General features: G+C 54.9%; 1 protein-coding gene across 7 annotated transcripts in view; it reads right to left on the reverse strand.

Annotated features, from left to right (window-relative positions):
* Nucleotides 1–17279, reverse strand: part of ZBTB7C (zinc finger and BTB domain containing 7C) — a 352094-nt gene that overhangs the window by 13678 nt on the left and 321137 nt on the right. For 5 of the 7 annotated variants that reach the window (XM_027576929.2, XM_027576930.2, XM_027576935.2 and 2 more), the window contains 2 exons: nt 10742–10926; nt 9311–10540 (listed from right to left, as the gene is read on the reverse strand). In XM_027576929.2, the coding sequence (XP_027432730.1) occupies nt 9311–10524 (1214 nt within the window). In that variant the 5' untranslated portion in view covers nt 10525–10540; nt 10742–10926. The remainder of the gene's footprint in view (nt 1–9310; nt 10541–10741; nt 10927–17279) is intronic. The other 2 variants (XM_027576934.2, XM_027576936.2) reach the window with 1 other exon arrangement.

A 17279-nucleotide genomic window follows, 5' to 3' on the forward strand; every position in this document is an offset into this window, starting at 1 on the left:
CAAGAATGTAGCCTAATCTAGGGCAAAGCTTTTCAGGATTTAAATGCTATTATTCAGAGGGAAGGTATGGTGGTACAGGTGGGGCTCCCATTGGGGTTCGAGAGCCCCTGCTCCAGCTGCAGACCCACCACTAACATGCTGAATGACCGCAGGCAAGTTACTTAACATCTCTGCACCGAGCTGAATTTAGCATTAGACATTAGTTTCTATTATCCAGGGCTGACGGAGAGAATCTGGGTTTGTGTCAAATAGATTCAGTACACCTCCTGGTGATCTTGAAAGGAAAACTGACACCACAGGGTTGTCTTCCTAAAGACTGAGTGCCGCACAAGCCGGCTAACGGAACCTTCCAGCCTGGCTGAAGTGGAGTCAGGTGGGCTGTAAGAACTCATCTCACGGTCCTTCTGTAGCCTTCCGCAGCCAGGCCTGCAGGCCAACAAGCTCCGTGTCCTCCTACGTCCTCCCCGCAGGTGTGGCTCGGGTGGAGCATCTGCCTGTAATTTTTGGCTCGGGTTTGAGGTCGGAGCAGATGAGGAGCCCAGGCATCCGCCCTAAAATGGCCAGATTTAAACCATGCTCAATATAACCCCAGGACCGCAGGAGCAGGTCCCGGTCTCCTGGTGTCTCCCGGCCGCTAGAGGTCTCACTGGCTCTCATTTTTGGACTGGTTCCCCAGGGGTGGGGCAGGAGAGAAAAGGACATTCTCCTGTAGACTGGCAGGGACCAGGGGAGGAGGACCAGGGAGGACAGAGCCACCCCTTCCACCTGTGCTCCCCGCAGGAAGGCACAAGGGTACCTGGGAGATAGAGATGGGGGTGGGAAGCGGGAGAGGCAGGGAGGAGGTGAATGCTGCTGTCTGAAGCTGGCAGGTGTCTCCACACACCAGACCCTCTTCTCGTCCCCACTCCCTGTCCCTGCCCCTCCCACAACCCACCCGCTGCGCCCAGGCTGCGTAACACCCTGCTGTGACATCCCATATTCCCTTCCCCAGCCAGCATGCTGCCCTTATGGTATCTATAACCCACATTTCATCCGGCCGATTGGGGGTTTGAATAGGAAGCCGTCTTAGCGAGCTTCTGGGCTAGTGGGTCTCAAACTTGACCCTGCATAAGAAGGGCCCTCAGGGCTTGATGAAGCAGCACACTGGGCCCCACTCCCAGAGATTCTGATTTGGGAGGTTGGGGGGTGGGGCAGAGAATTTGCATTCCTAACAAGTTGCAACTGCCGCTGCTGCGAGTCCATGCACCACCTGAAGAACCACATTTGCTGGAGGGAAAACGGGGGTCCCAGGAGGGAAACTCACCAAGGTCACCCAGAGGAGTAATGGCAGAGCTGAGCCTAGAATTCAGGCCTTGTTCTTCACCATTGTAGGAGTGGGGTGCATGGTACCATTTATACCTCAAGAGCTAAATGCCAATTTAGTCATGAGGGATGAGTCTTGGGATTCCACCCATTCACCAAGGCTCTCTGGGAAGTGCCGAAGCTAGCTGGTCATTGGCTGTGGGACTTGTGTCGTCCCCAGGGCCTGGTGGAGGGTTCAGTGCGGAGTCAGCACTGGGCCGTTAAGTATATTACCTCATTTAATCCTTCCATGACCTGGTAAGGTGGATATTTTTCAAAATCACTATTGCACAAAATTAATAGTATTGATGTTGAGGGTCACCCTCAAATAATGGACAATGCAAATGGTAAATCTTCAGCTATTCAGGGCCTACTATAAATATCTACCACTTCTCCCAAGCTTTTCATTAGAGCATCCAAAATAAGGCACATTTTAACAGCACTTAACTGAAGTGTGTAAGAAGTGCGGAGAAGGTGACTATCACTTCCTTTTATTGAACACCTGCTAGGGGCAGATGAATACACCATTTCAATGACCTGAGAAGGTTGTTATGCAGAGGCAAGTTGTGGTGTAGGGATGGGGCCGCCATTAGGGGTCTGGGAGTCCCTGCTGCAGCTGCGGACCCACCACTAACTTGCTGCGTGACCTTAAGCAAGGTACTTAACCTCTCTGTGCAGAAATGAATCAAGGGCCACACATCAGTTCCTATTATCTAGGACCAATGAGAGAATCTGGGTTCGTATGAACTAGATTCAACATACCTAGAATAATTTCCTCACTTAGAGGATGAGCTGAGGCTCAGTGAAGTCAAGCAGCTTTCCCAAACGTATCCAGCCATGAGGGGCAAGGAGGCCTGGGGAGCCAGCTGGGGTATGGTTTCTTTGCAAGCTATTCTGAGGTTGAGAAAGGTAGATTTTCAAACAGGGGACTCCCAGCCCACGGCCTATCAGGGCAGGAAGTGCAGACCAGAACAATCAGAGCATTTGTAGCCAGCTTTCTGCCTCTTGGGGCCAGAAGACTGGGGCATGCATGGGAGGAGCTCTGCCCTGGGCAGAAGCCCGCTGTCCCTAACGGTGACTTTTGTTTCGTGGGAGCAGTGGGGAGGCTTAGTAGAGCTGCAAAGCCCATGATAAGTTAGTTCTGGAAAAAAAATTTAGAGATCATCTAGTCTACCAGGATCACATTAATATGTTCTGATTCACAGTCTGAGTCAGTGGGCTGGGTCACCTGCATTATTTGCTGGGACCTTGAAAATACTGATTTCATTCAACCCCTTAACTCTCAAGATAAGGAAGGCAAGGACAGAGAGGGAATGGCTTTCTAAGGTCACACCTCCTCCTCGTTCCTGTTAGGACCTGTGCATGTGGATATAATGCTCAGGTGCATTGGTAGAGCCAGGCCCAAGGCCAGGCACGCTGCAAGAACTGGACCAGGTCCTTAAGTGCCCTGGGCCTCAGTTTCCTGACCTCTAAAATGGGGGGCTGGGATGCACCATTTTGACCTCTGGTGTTCTGTGAGTGTTTGCATCTGGGGAATGGGCTTATACTGAATCTCCTTCTAGCTAGTTGGCTTCATGTATTATGGCTCTTCTACCCCTGCTTCCTCACGAATCTGATTTGTTTGTGGAGGGGGCATAAGTTTAGTTGGAAAGTATTCTAGCTTGAATCTCAGGAGCTGAGCTCTTGGTCACTTCCATTTGGGACTGGAGGTCTGGTGGTCCCACTAAAAATCTCCTGAGGCTGCCTCTGTCTGATAGCCGATGTGCTAACTTACTCCTTGGCATGGCTTGCAAGGCCCTTACAAGCTAACCCTTCCAGTTACTAAATGAGTAAGTTCGGAGGACCCCCCAGTGACTATAGTTAACAATACTGCATTGTCTACTCAAAAGCTGCTAGGAGAGTAGATCTGAAGTGTTCTTGCCATACACACACAAAATGTAACCATCTGAGGTGCTGGATGTGTCAATGTGTGTACCACCATGTTAGTGTGGTATCATGACATTGTAGACCTTAAACTTCTATGTTGTATGTCAGTTATATCTCAATAAAGGTGGGAAAAAAAAAAGATCACCCGTCTACTTGCTCACCCCCCTCCCCGGAGTACTGCCCCCCCACACCACAGGGATATGCTGTTCCCCTAGTGGGTCACGCTCTGGTCAACTCTGTATCTTTGAACACCAGCTGGCGTGAGCTGGACTTCCAGCTGTCCCTCCCTCCAGTGCAGGGCCTGCCATATTATGAAATGGATGCTTGGTAAACCCCGTCTCCTTCCCTTTCTGTGCAGATCTTGTGTTTGGACACCAGTGTGCCGTCTCTGGGGTCCCACCAGAGGTCCAAGCCCAGATGTCAGTGTGCGTGCTCCTTCTTCCCCCGCCGTGAACCCTCTTTCGGGGCCCCCTCCTCCCTGCACCTCTTTCTCCATTTACTTTGGCAAACTGCACTGCCTGAAATGTCTCCCACTCCCAACTCACCAACCCCGCCCTTCAAGGTCACATTCAAGGGCAAGCCTCTACAAATCTTTCCCTGTCCACCCAGGTCTTGTCCTTGGCCCTCACCTTCTGGAGCACCTGGGACCTGAATACTGCCCCTGAGGCTAGGTCACTGGAGGGGCAAGGAGGGAGCAATAGAAAAGAATGTGTCAGCCTCAGCTTCTCCTGCCCCGTGGTGGTGTCGGCACTGTCCCTGCCCCCCCGCCCCCCTCCCCCGGCAGGGCGTGATCTCTGGGAGCCAAGCCTCTCCGTCTGCACCATCTATGGCCCCTGCTCGACCACACGGGCACTCTCGGCGGATGGAAACACTGCTCAGAGGCCGCCCTTGCGGCTCTGTTTTCCGTGCATATTATTTCCAGGGCAGGGGCCATCACACGTGCTGTTCCCCTTAGCTGCCCCGCATCCCTGCAGAGCCACCGCCTTGTCCCCAGCCCCTGCAGCCCTGTCTCGTCAGAAGCCTGGGTAGCATGATGATGCAGGGGAGCCCACCCATGGGCAGGGAGCACTGGCCCCAGCTGCTGCAGATAAGGAACCAAGGCTCTCAGTACGAATCATTAGCAGGGGTCAGGTGCTCGCTGTGCACCAGGCAATTACGCCCTATGTCACCGAAGCCTATGGAGTTGGTGTTGCCATCCTCATCATGAGGAAATGGGGACAGACAGGCTGCGGCAATGTGTCCGTAGCTTCCCTGATCTTGGGCAATGTATGGATGGAGTTATGGGCTTGGGAGCAACCATAGGAAACACTTGCTCCAAGCCCCACAAATTACACATGGGAACCTGAGGCTCGGGGGGGGGGGGTGGTGCGGGGGGAGGCCAAGGTCACATTGTCCGTTAGAGGCAGAACCAGGCCCTGAACCTGGGGATCCTGATTACCACTCCAGTGCTCTTTCCAAGGCGCCACAGGCCACTGAGAAACCGAGCCCCCATCCCCCCACCCCCATTCAGCAGCACTTAGCGGGTCCCGGGCACCCTCAGTCTGCGGCACTGAAGCTACCCGACCTGCTTTGAGGAGAACCTGTCATACGCTTTTGTATTCTGCATGGTTGGTACACCACACGGAGCGTGCCGTGGGGGCTCATGGTGCCTTTGCCGACTGACCCATGACCTGCTGGTGCAGGATCAGTTCTCAGAATTCCCTGGCTCCAACTCCAGTGTGCTCTGGCTCGCCCTGACCCCCTTGTCTGCCATCCCCTTCCTTGACCCTGCCCTGGGGACCAGCCCAGGCCACGTGCACCCAGGCCTTGATCTGCATTCCCCCTTCCAGCCCAGAGAGCTCGTTGTCATGGGAAAGCTGTGCCGGTCCTTATGAGCTCATTCCGCCGAGTGAAGGAAAGGGCCGCGGGGTCTCGCCCGGGCTCCCCAGCCTCCACGAGGGCTCCCAGTCCCGATAATGCTTTCCCAGCACCATCCGCCCATACTTCTTGGTAACCTGACGGTCTGAGACAAACCCTCTTCCTGGTGCCACTGCTAATGACATTGCATTATCTTAATAAGGTCCCCAGGGCTGCCAGGAGTGGGAGGGCTAAAAGGAAAATACTGGAAAAAGGCAGCAGCCAGGCTCCTGGCCTGGTCTGGAGAGCAGACCACTGCGGGTGTGTGGAGCAACCAGCACGGGGCTCATGCTGGTGGCAGGTGTCGGAAGCGAAGTCCTGCAGCCTTTACGGGATGGTGGCAGGAGGCCCGGTGGAGCCTGGTGAGGTCGCAGCTGGCCAGAGAGTGATGCTCAGGGTGCGAGGCACAGGCAGAAGGACTCCCAAGTGATTGTGGGGTGACCAGAGCTAGGAGGGGACAGCGTGGGCCCAAAGAAACATAGTCTGGTTGAGGCCTCTGAGGCCCTGCCTGGGGCTCCAGGGGAGTCTCACATCTGGAACAATCAGTGGAAAGACAACGGTCCCCAGGGCTGGTTGAAATGGAGCACCGTCTCCGAGGTGAGGGTCTGATGCCAAGGAAGAGACAACACCGTGGTGGGGGAGGCCTTCCCCTCTCTTCTTGGGGAACCATAGAATGAGAGCTTTAGGGGCAGAATGGGCTGTGTGGGAGGGATCCCCGATCCTTCTACCACTGCTGCTGCTGAAGCCGTCAGGAATGATGTTCCCATGGGGGGTGGACATTCTGGGAGTCGGCATCTGAGGCCATAACTCAGAGCCTGGGCCAAAGGGCCACTTTGCAGGAGGAGGGTGGGCGGCTCCAACATCCCTTGGGGTGATGGGAGGTAGGGTCAGCATCAAGGGGAAGGGAAAGGAGGCCTGGCCAGAGAGCGGAAGCTCAGCCATGTTTAAGGAAAGAGAGGGAAAATAGTGTCGAAGAGGAGGAGTCGAGGGTGGCTGGTCCTGGCTCCCTCAGACTCTGGGGGGCTAGGTCCCCAGGAGCAGCTTGGCCTTGCAAGGGAGGCTAGGAATTCTGGGTCAAAGAGGTAGCAGCTGCTGCAAGGGGCTGCTGAAGTGCCTCCATCTGGGGAGGGTGGGAAGGTGTTGTGGGAGGTGGTGCAGGAAGTCAGCCACCAAGAAGGTCCCCGTGGAGGGGCTGCAAGAGGGCTTGACTACAGGGAGAAGCTGCGAGCCGGGGGACAGAGAAGTAGCCTTGCAGGGCAGCTCCGGGAAGGGGCAGGAGGGGGCAGGAGGGAAGCATGGAGCCGGGTCTTGCGAAGAATGGGACAGGGAGGGTGGTCAGCCACAGCCCACGGTACAAAGTCAAGTCCCCAGAGTCCCTTGTGGGAGGAGGCCAGGAAAATGTCCAACCTCCCCCCACTCTGGGGTGTCTCTGTTCCTGGGAAGGGGGGCCCCAAGAGCAACTCTGATCTTTCTCAGCAGGGTCAGAGTCCAGTGGGAGCTGGGTGAGGGGAGGTGCTGACGGAGGCGGGAACGTGGCTGCTTCAGAGGGCCCAGAGAAGAGCAGAAGCAGACCGGAGGGAGGGCAGGGCAGACGCACGGCCGGAACCGCCCCATGGCTGATCTGGCTGGGAGGGCTGGTGAGGCTGCAGGCACAGAGGCCCCCTAAGTGATCATCAGGAATGTGCTGGGAGGGAGGGTTCTGGAATGCAGCCCTCTTATACAACCCAGCCTCCTGACCCAAACCAGGAGGCCTCCTCAGAGAATGTTCTCGTGTCAGGAGGGCAAGAAGTCTGTCTGCAGTGACTGACCAAGTTTAACACTTTCCCTAGGGAAGGCAGGGTCCACAGACTGGCGTGGCCTGCGCGGAAGGCTGTGTGTGTGGGAAAGGCCCGGAGGGGAGGGCCAGAGAGGGAAGGGACTTGGGGTGCTGGGCAGACTTGCTGTGTGGCATGCTGAGATGTGCATCCCCGTGAAGCCACAGAGCCGGGGCTCCCCTGAAGGGGAGAGGTGTCCCGGAGTCAGCCTTGTGTGAAGGGAACAGGTGTGGGAAATTAGGGATGTGGACCCCGGATGGCAGGAAGGGGGTGTTTTGGCTGACTTGGGGCCTGGCTTTGCTGGATCTGGCCTATGAAGGGTGTCCTTGTCTTTGAAGTAATTCCCAAGGGACTGGGCTTGGCGTCACAGGCCGGAGATGGGTGAATGGTACTCGAATGTGGATTGTGCCCTAGTTTATCTCCCCAATACTATACCCGTGCTTTTGTCACATGTCATCCAGGTGTTCTAGCCTGGCCTGTGGAGCTCAGGTGAATTCAGGAGAAGGCAGTGGTGGTGGTGGTGGCGGTGGGGTAAGGGAGGGGTGATTATAGAGTGGCAGGGCCATGAGTGAGGGATATCCCAGGGAGGTGAGTCCCAGGAACTTTGGGTCCAGCTGCTATGTGGCAAAATAACAGGAGCAGAGTGCCCTGAGGTCAGCACTGTGGGGGAGAAGGGAGTGCACCTGGGGTACGTGGGGCCCTGCCCCTCTGCTCCTGGAGACTCGCCCTGTACTGTCAGCCCAAAGCATCTGGGAGAGATTCTGTTTGGGGTTTCCCTCTCAGAAGCAGCTGTGCGGGGACCCCAAGGCCACCCTGGAAACAATCAGTATCATCCTTCGAAACAGTCACCAAAGGAGCTTGCAGAACTCTGTCCGCCATGCCACTGTCGCTTGAACAGAGTGCTGATACCCTTCTCTGGAAACTTCAAATAGAGTTTTTGAAGCCACCCAAGATAGTGGGTCTCATTACTTTATAAGACTCATCTAATTGTTTCCCCCGAAAACTACTGTCCCTTATTTGCTGTTATTCAACTTGGCTCAAAAAAAAAAAAAAAAAAAAAAGTCACTTTCTCCTCAAAGGCCAAAGCTGAGGCCCACTGAGGAAAATCAAAGCAAAGAGCCCCCAGCAGTTCCCAAAGAGAAATCTCCAAGAGGATCTGGGGTAATAGCGGCAGCCTTGGCACAAATGTGGGTCTCCAGGGGAGTTCTTTGCCAGGGACGGGGGCAGTGCGGGGAAAGGACCTAGTCTGGTAAGTCATGGTCACAGGGCAGGTGTCCACCAGGGTCTGTCCACATCCGATCCACAGAAATGACCAAGCCCTGAGGCAACGCCACTCACCAGAGGGTTCTCCACTGTCGAAGTGGCTGGGAGGGTCAGCCTCACACCAGAGACCACCACACAGACCCAACAGACCATATTTTCCCAAAACGCGGGCCAGCAAAACCAAGCAGGGAACACATCTGAGCCCACAGCATCCCACCAATCAATTTCGAACCCGAAAGTTGCAGTGTAGAGAAGGTATGTAACACACCTTTGCTGAATGGCACAGGGTCTGTGAAAGATGAAAGGTTTGTAATGCACTGATTTCAAATTTTAAAGTGTATAACGGCATAAAGTTAACCCTCTTCCTAACATGGAGAGTCAGCGGGGAGAGCATAAAAAGAGGCTTATCCTTTAGATGGGATCCGGAAGAGGATTCAGGAAGACTATACAGGGGTCTCTGTAGTCTCCTGGTCACAGATTTTGCCGTCATACAAGTCCCAGCTCTGGCATTTTCCTCTCCAGGTGCTTACGGGGTGGCCAACTCGCCACAAGGAAGTGGACTGATCATCTGCAAACAGAGGCCACGGCACCTCCCCATCTTCCCAGGGCCTGGTTGTGGTGACGGTCTCTGCAGTATGCCTAGGACAGCCCCTGGCATGACCAGCATGCGCCGAGCAAAATAAAGAGGCGGCACTCCGCTGGGGAGCTTCCACCTGGGGAAGGGGAGAGGGAGGTCAAGCGAGCAAGGAGCTGAGGCACGCCCCCCTCACTTCGGACTTACCCGGAACAGCTCTGCTCTCACCTGTATTATATCTTGGCCTCCCACCTCGTACTGTATTTTGGAAAATATTTTAGCTCTTAAAACGAGTTTGGAAATCCCCGCACCAGGTAATGCCGAGCGTGCCTTCTAGCAAGTACACTTGACATGCGTCTCGGATCCAGTTGGGACGCCCCCGAACTGGCTGTCTCCAACCCAGCCCCCCGTGCCCCGCTCTGACCCTCCCCTGACCCCCCTCCACACCCACCCCCCAACCCGCTCCGGCCCCTCACCTGAGGGCGGTGGTACGCACCTGGTGAAGCGGACCTCACAGATATTACACATGTATGGCTTCTCCCCGGTGTGGGTCCTCATGTGCCGAGGCAGCTTCCCGGCCCCCATGATGACTTTGTGGCAGATGGGGCACTGCTGGGAGGCCTTGGGTTTCAGCTTGCGCTCCTCCACCAGCGGCCAGGGCGGGAAGAGGCCCCCCAGGTGGGTGGCACTCAGGAAGTTGAGATAGGCACCGTAGTCACTCTCCGCCTTGATGGGGCCCAGCGGCCCCCCAGGAAGGTCGGGGAACATGTCCTTGAAGAAGTCGCCAGGGAAGGGGGGCGGCGGGGGCGGGGGCAGCTCCTCCTTCTCCTCCTCCTTAATCTTCCGGTTCTTGACGACCAGGTCTAGCGGCCCGCTGTCCGTGGGCTGCTCGGGCAGCCGGGCGAAGGCGCCGAAGTCCGCCGGCCAGAGGTGCGGGAAGAAGTCAGGGGCGAACGGAGACAAGGAAGGCCTCCTGTCGGCCAGGCTGGCCTCGGGGTACAGGTTCTCCCTCAGCAGAGATTCGATGGAGAAGTCCCGGATCACGCCCAGAGGCCCGGGGCCGCCGGCCGGGAAGGAGTCGGGGAAGGCCCCGGGCGGGTCCGCGTAGGCCTGCTCCGGGAGGCGGTCCGTCTCGGAAGGGCTCTGGCGGCAGTCGATGTCCTGGGGGTCGGGCAGGTTTTCTTGGTCGGCGAAGTCCTCCGCGTCGTCCTCGTCGTCGTCCTCGTCGTCGTCCTCGTCGTCGTCCTCGTCGTCGTCGTCGTCCTCGTCCTCCTCGTCCTCGTCGTCGTCCTCCTTGTCGTGCTGCCCCCCGCCGGCCCCGCCGGGCTCCATGATCTCCAGACACACGTTCACGATGCACGGGATCTCCAGCATCCTGGCGGCGTTGAGGATGTGCTTGACGTTGGAGGCGGTGATGGTGAGCGTGGAGGTGTAGGCGAAGTCCAGGATGGCGGCCAGCGCCTCGGGCTGGACGAAGTCGATCTCATAGACGTACGGCGGGCTGGCCAGGGCGCCGGCCGTGAACAGCTTCTTGAAGTACTTGCTGCAGGCCGCCAGGACCGAGCGGTGCGTGCGGTATTCCTGCTCCTGCACCACCAGGAGCACGTCGCAGAGCAGGCCGTCGTGCCGCTGCTCGTTCAGGCTGCACAGGACCTCACTGCTGTGGTTGGGGAAGGGGATGCCGATGAGCTCGTCGACGCCATTGGCCATGGTCTCCGCCAGAGCCCTGCAGGGGGCGCACAGAGAGGAGATGGGGGTGAGAGGCGTCGTCCGGGAGGGGAGTCCCGGCGCTGGGAGGGGGGTCCCTCCCCACCCCCGGGAAGCCAGGCTGGCGGGCGGGCTGGCCACAGCACCTCTGCCTTTGCCGAGGGTCTCCCCCTCCACCAGGAGGGCGGCCCTCCTCCCTCTCGGCTTTGCCAAACCCCACCTGCGGTTCAGAGCCCAGCTGGCCAGCCAGGCTTCTCACTGTCCAAGGCGTGGGCTCTCTCCCAGGACCCCGAAGGCCCTCGCAGTTAGGCTTCTCACTGGGCAGCTGGTACACGCCGTGCCACCGAGGCTGTGGCAGCTTCTCGAAAGCACGTTTTCGCTGAATTCCACTTCATTAACGTGAAGCTGCGAAACACGGGAATGGACGGCCGCGTGAACCTCAGCCTCTCTGTGTGCTCCGGGGATGGCGTCCGCCACTTACCCACATGACATCCGTGGGTCAAGGGCCACAGGGGGACAGTTCTCTCACCTCTCAGGGCTCCTGCCGGGAAAATGCTCTGTTTTTTTTTTTTTTTTCCCCCCACAAAACCTCTAACTCAGGTAATGGATGAACATTTAGATCCTATTGGCTCCTGTTAGAAGCTGAGCTGGGGTGCGTCCCCTCACCATTTATGTTGAAGTCTTAACCCTCAGTATCTCAGAATGTGACTGTATTTGGAGGTAAGACCTTTAAGGAGGTGATTAAAGTTACAACGAGGTCATACGAGTGAGCCCTCGCCTGGTCTGACTGGTATTGTTGTAGCAGGAGAGGAGACCACAGACACACACGGAGGGACCACCCCATGAAGACACAGCGAGAAGACAAGTCAAGAGAGAGGCCTCAGAAGAAACCAAACCCGCAGACACCTTGACCTTGGACCTCCAGCCTCCAGAACCATGAGAAAATCGATCCCTGTTGTTGGAGCCCCCCAGGGTTTTCCTGCTTTGTTATGGCGGCCTGAGCACACGGATACAGCCACTAGGAATCTGAAAACCAATTTTGTGGCCCATTTTCAGGATGGGAATGGGGGCCTCATGGCCTACGTTTTGCCTTCTGGACCTTCCTTCTGGCTTCATCTTAGTTGATGAAGTTTCTCTTCTTTTGCTCATCTTGATCTCTTTTTTTCTTTTAAATACTGACCTCCTACATATGTGTATCTGTGAGCTGTTTCAGGTATAAATACACATTTAAATTCCACATTAAATTCCAGTACATTATTAATGTATCATGTCTGTATTCTGTCACCCTCAGGGAAACACTTCCCCTGCAGGGAGAAGCCTCTTCTGAGACCCCTTAGCATTCTATATGCAAAAAATGAAGTGTGGCCTGTGAGAGCTACCAGGAGGGAAAAGAGCAGGACAGAGGACATCAGGTATTACCTCCCTGAAGGGAGCAAGACTCATAGCCCAAGTCAGCAGGCTCAACCTGGACCAAAAAAAAAAAAAAAAATCTTAATTTTTATGCCATTGCCTGGAGAACCCTTTTACTTAGGGCAAAGCTTGATTTTGGCCCATGCGTAAATCCTAGCAAAAGCCAGGCCCATACCCCGGTGTGATTACAGTGGAGAGAAAATAAAAATAAAAACAAAACCTGAAAGCCTCACGCCCCCGTGAGAAGAGATTTGGAGATCTCCACACATTTATCTTCTGGGTGTTTCTACCCTGGGAAGGCAGATGCAGTGCGAGGGGAGGAGCGAGGAGTGCCGAGCACACAGTATGTGCGCTGAATGGGGTCTGGAGGTACCAGGAGCCTGGCGGGAGTGCAGGGTGCTGGTGCTCCTTCCCACTCCCATCCTCTCCCATCACCGAGGGCCCAAGGCTTCCCTGAGCGATCCCACTGCGGGGAGGGGCTCAGGAGGTTTCCCCGAGTGAAGGCCTTGCTGTCTTCCCGCCTTCTCATCTTTAAAAGGGCCAGAGACCCCACCGGCCATGCATTCATTCCCTAAATCATCACTGGGTTTCTCCCTGTGCCAGGCCCTGCCCTGACCTCCGGGGATGCAGAGAGAGTAGACCAAGAAAGCCCCTGCTCTAACCCAGCTTACAGAGACATTAACTGTGATAAAGATACAGCAAGATTCACCAAAGAGGAATGAGAGCTCCCTACACATCTCTCAGAATGGCTAAAATAAAAATAGTGATAACACCAAATGCTGGCGAGGATGTGGGGAAACTGGACCACTCAGCCATTGCTGGTGGGCATGTAAAATGGTACAGCCTCCCTGGAAAACAATTTGGTGGTTTCTTAAAAAACTAAATATGTAATTGCCATATGACCTAGCAAGGACTCGTGAGCATTTATCCCAGAGAAATAAAAACTTAGGTCCACACAACCTCAATGCATATGTTCCCAGCTGCTTTGTGCATAGTAGTCAGTAGCTGGAAAGAACCCAGATGTCCTTCAGTGGGTGAATGGTTCACCAAGCTGCAGTGCATCCATACCAGGGAGGACTAGTCAGCAATCAAAAGCAATCAAAAGCTACTGATGCATAAAAATCCCTGGATAAGTCAGACTGAAAAAAGGCAATACTGATAGGTTACATCCTATATGATTCCATTTACATAAGTTCTCGAGGTGGCATAATTATAGAGATGGAGAGCATGGGAGGGGTTGCTAGTGGCTAAGGAGGGGCTGGGGCAGGAAGGAGGTGGGCGTGGTTATAAAAGGCAATGTGAGAGACCCTCCTGGTGATGGGAATGTCCCATATCTAGACTGCGTCAAGGTCAGTATCACGGCTGATGTCATACTGTGATCTTGAAAGATGTTACCATTGGAGAAAGCTAGGTAAAATGGACATGGTATATCTGGATTATTTCTTAAAACTACATGTGAATCAACAAATTATGTCAAAAATAAAAAGCTTAAGTTAAAAAATCAAATGATAGAAACAACCGAAACCAGTCAATAAATCTTCTTCCACCCCAGTGTTATTTATCATCTATCTATAGTAGTGGGTGAGGTGGTGGGGAGAGGGAGACTACTTTACTCAGAGTGGTCAGGGAAGTCCTCCTTGATGAGGTGTCTTTGCCTGGATGGTGAGAAGGATCCAGTCATGGGACGACATAGGGAACAGTGTTCCAGGCTGTGGGAACAGCAAGTGCAAAGTGGGCAGTGCCACCAAGGCACTCTAGGTCTGGGGTTCTGCTCTGAATGGCCCCATTTAACTTGATTCTTGTCTACTGAAAAACCATCCCATTTCTACATCTCTCTGGGAGGCTCGGGTGCCCCTGAGGTCCTATGTAGGACTCCCCTCTTTCTCTCTGACCAAGGAGGGCATCCCCAGGCTGCAGGCCTCAACTGTCCATGCCACAGAGAGACTTCTGAGGCTCCTTCCTTCCCTGACACCCCAGGCCTCCCTGCTGTCATGTGGGGGCCAGAGGGAAAGCAGAGGGCTTAAGGATGCCTGGCAAGCTGAGAGGCTCCAGGCTTGGTGGCTCCTTCACGGCTGCTATGCGTGCTGTGGGTCCCAGGCGGGCTGCTCTGTTGCAGCCAGGTGCAACATGACCTTCTGTGCAGTGAGGGGGGGCCCCGAGGACCCTGGCCCCCACCATCTTGGGCCCCAGCTTCCTGCTTTAGACACTCAGGCCTCCTAGGGAGGATAGGGCTGGGCCAGTCTCGGCCAGCACCTTCTCTCTGCAGGCCCAGTGGCTGCCCTACACAATGGGGTTCCCAAATGAGGGATCAGGACCATCACCTGCCCTCAGGCCTGCTCCTCTTCACAACAACTGGGATTTAGCTCCTATAATCATCACCGTCCCTATCTTACAAAGGAGGAGAAGGAGAATCACAGAGACATTAAGTTAAGGCATAAAGATCTGAGTCCGAAGGCTGGCTCCCCAGGCCAAGCTCTTAACAACCCATCTACCTCCTACCTCTCCACAAAGGCCACCAAGAAGGGCCAGTAGTCCCTGCTATCGCCCGAGGGGCCCAGGCTCCGGGCATTCAGAGATGCTGAGGGGTGCCTCTGTGCAGGAGGGGTGGGAAGATTTGGGTTGGCAGGGGAGGTTGGCCCTACTTTCCCAGGAGGGCCAAGCAGGCCGGGGCAGCAGGCGGATGAAGGCTTGGCCGGCCTCAGCTGCTGCAGCATCGGGAAGACTTCCGACGCGAGCTCCAGGATGCTGCTTTCCTCAGAATGGGCAGAGTGGCTCTGAGACCCCAGAGGGGACCCTGGGACTTGCCCACTTGTTCCCGGGCAGCCTCCTCTGCTCCGTGCAAGCGGCCCCCTCGGTGGTGGTTCTGGCAAAGCTCTGCCAGGCGAGGAGGGAGGAGGGGAGCGGAGGAAATGGAGCTGAGGCTCCATCAGGCTTTTCCGTCGTGCCTTCTGAGCTGACTGCCCACAGCACTGATCTCAAATGTGCTCCACATCCTAGCCCTGTATCTTCTTCCCTCTAATCCCCTGACATGAATCCTGCTTCCCAGCCTCCGTGCCTTTGCTCATGCTGAGGTCCTGGCTGGAGAGCACCCAGCACCCTGCACGTCCAGCATCCTCCTTCTTCAGGGGCCCATCCCACCCACACTTCAAGACTCCACTCAGATGACCCTTTGTCTGTCTCTCAGTTCAGATGCCAGGCCTCTCCAGCCTTTAGATCTCCTGAACCCCGGATGACTCCTGCCATTGATCTCACTCTGCCTTGTACTGTAACTTATTTTCTGTGTCTCGGTGTTTCTGCTAGATTGTAAGCTGCTTGAGGACAGACTGTCATTACAATGCTTAGCACAGTCCTGGCCCGCAGTTGGTGAAGGTCTACGGCAGGGGCCCAGCAGCGCCGAAATTACTGTTGTGCACGTTGTTCACGATACAATGGCACCGCCTCTAAGGGCAGACTCAAAGATGTCCCCCACCCCATGATTCTTGCCTTCTGGTAGCTAGGGCTCATGCCCTCGTGTGGTCCCCCTCCTCACGAATAGGGCTGACCTGTGTAACCAATGGGATTTGTGGACTTGATGGTGTGTGACTTCTGAGAGGAGGTCATCAAAGGCGTTCTGGGGGAAGCCAGCTGCCATATTATGGGGACACTCAACACTCAAGCGGCCCTATGGAGAGGTACACATGGCAAGGGACTGTGGCTTCCTACCAGCAGCCAGCACCAGCTCATCAGCTGTGTGAATGAGCCGCTGTGAGAGTGGGTCCTCCAGCCCCAGGCAAGCCTTCAGATGACATCCTGGCTGCAACTCTCTGAAAGAAGCTGAACCAGAGCCACCTGGCCGAGCTGCTCCTGAATTCCTGACCCACAGACACTGTGAGACAGCAAACGTTTACGCTCGGTTTAAGTTTCTAAATTTTAGAGTGATTTGTTATGCAGCAGCAGGTAACTAACATGGGCACTACTGACTTCATAGACATTCTAGATCTTCAATATTTAGCAGATGGTGGTGAAAAGCTTCAGTCTAACAAAATGAGTGTATTACAGGGCTGTTTTGATAGATGCAAGTAGACACAGTGAGGAAATGGCACCTTCTCCAATTTCCCACCATGCTACCATATGGGCAGCAGGGTCCTAGCACTCAGAGACACCTTCTCATCTCGGATGATGGCTTGTAAATGAAACTGTGACTGTTAAAAGTATCAAGTCAAAATCAGTAAAACCCCAGAAAATCAGTTCTTTATGGAGAGCCAAGTTTTCTTGCTTGCTAAGGGCTTACTCCTTTAAAGACAAAAATGTTTTAAATGTTTCTCAGAGAAAATTCTTGCAATTCCTTAAGCTTTCTCCCACCTTTTAAAATAGAGGAGATGAAACCCACTGAACTGTGGGTTGGTGGTCAGTGTCTCATCGGAGCCCACTGAGGAATGGAGGGTGGCTGTCCCTACACTAAATGTCCCATCTCCTATGCTCTTGGAGCCATGTCTGCTGGGACGGGGAATCGGGAACCCTTCGCTGTGTGACTTTGGGAGGCCCCTCTGCCTCTCTGGGCTTCTGTTTCTTCATCTTACCATCTCAACGTCATGAAAACCTGATAACTATTGTCATGATTTGAAGCTACAGGTGCAAAATGGAGGTGAGGGCATGAGGACAGGGCAACAGGCCTGTGTGACCGTGGACACGAAGGCTGGCCTGCCTACCCAGCAGCGACTTCTCCCTGTGCCTTGGTTCAGAGCTCTTGTCCCATTCCTGGAGGAGCGGATGTAACCATGTCACTGGGGGCTGTTTTTCCGGGCAGGAGGTGGGGTTGCTCTTTGCTATTTCACTGTCTCTTTGGGAAGAAGCGCCCCCTCAGTGCACTCTGGAAGCGTCCCTGGTGACCCTAAGATTCCCATGCCCTGGAGGGCCTGCAGACAGCAGTGTCCCCAAGGGGATGCCATGCCATGCCCCCACCTTCCCACCCGGGCCCTCCATCCCCTTCCTCTATCCCTTCCAACGCCCAAGCCAGGGCAGTCCTGTCTCCAAGAATAACATACTCAGGAAAGGGAATCACACACACACACACACACACACACACACACACACACACACACACACACACACACACACAAATAACTCTCAGCAGCCAGGGGAGGCATAATGCAAAATATAAACCTCTGGTTGGGAGGGGATAGAAAAAAATCATAGATCAGAAATAAAGGGGGAAGTGGGAGAGAGGGGAAGGGAGCTTAGAGATGGAGGAAGGAGGTGACAAAGAAGAACGCAGGATGGGTGAGACCTTCTCCCATGTGGTCATCGTTCCAGAGGCCCTCCCCTGGGCCTCCGCACTCTGGGGAAGGTTCTAGAGCCCAGAGATGTCT

Source organism: Zalophus californianus, chromosome 14 (genome assembly GCF_009762305.2).
Source record: "Zalophus californianus isolate mZalCal1 chromosome 14, mZalCal1.pri.v2, whole genome shotgun sequence".
Classification (NCBI taxonomy): domain Eukaryota; kingdom Metazoa; phylum Chordata; class Mammalia; order Carnivora; family Otariidae; genus Zalophus; species Zalophus californianus.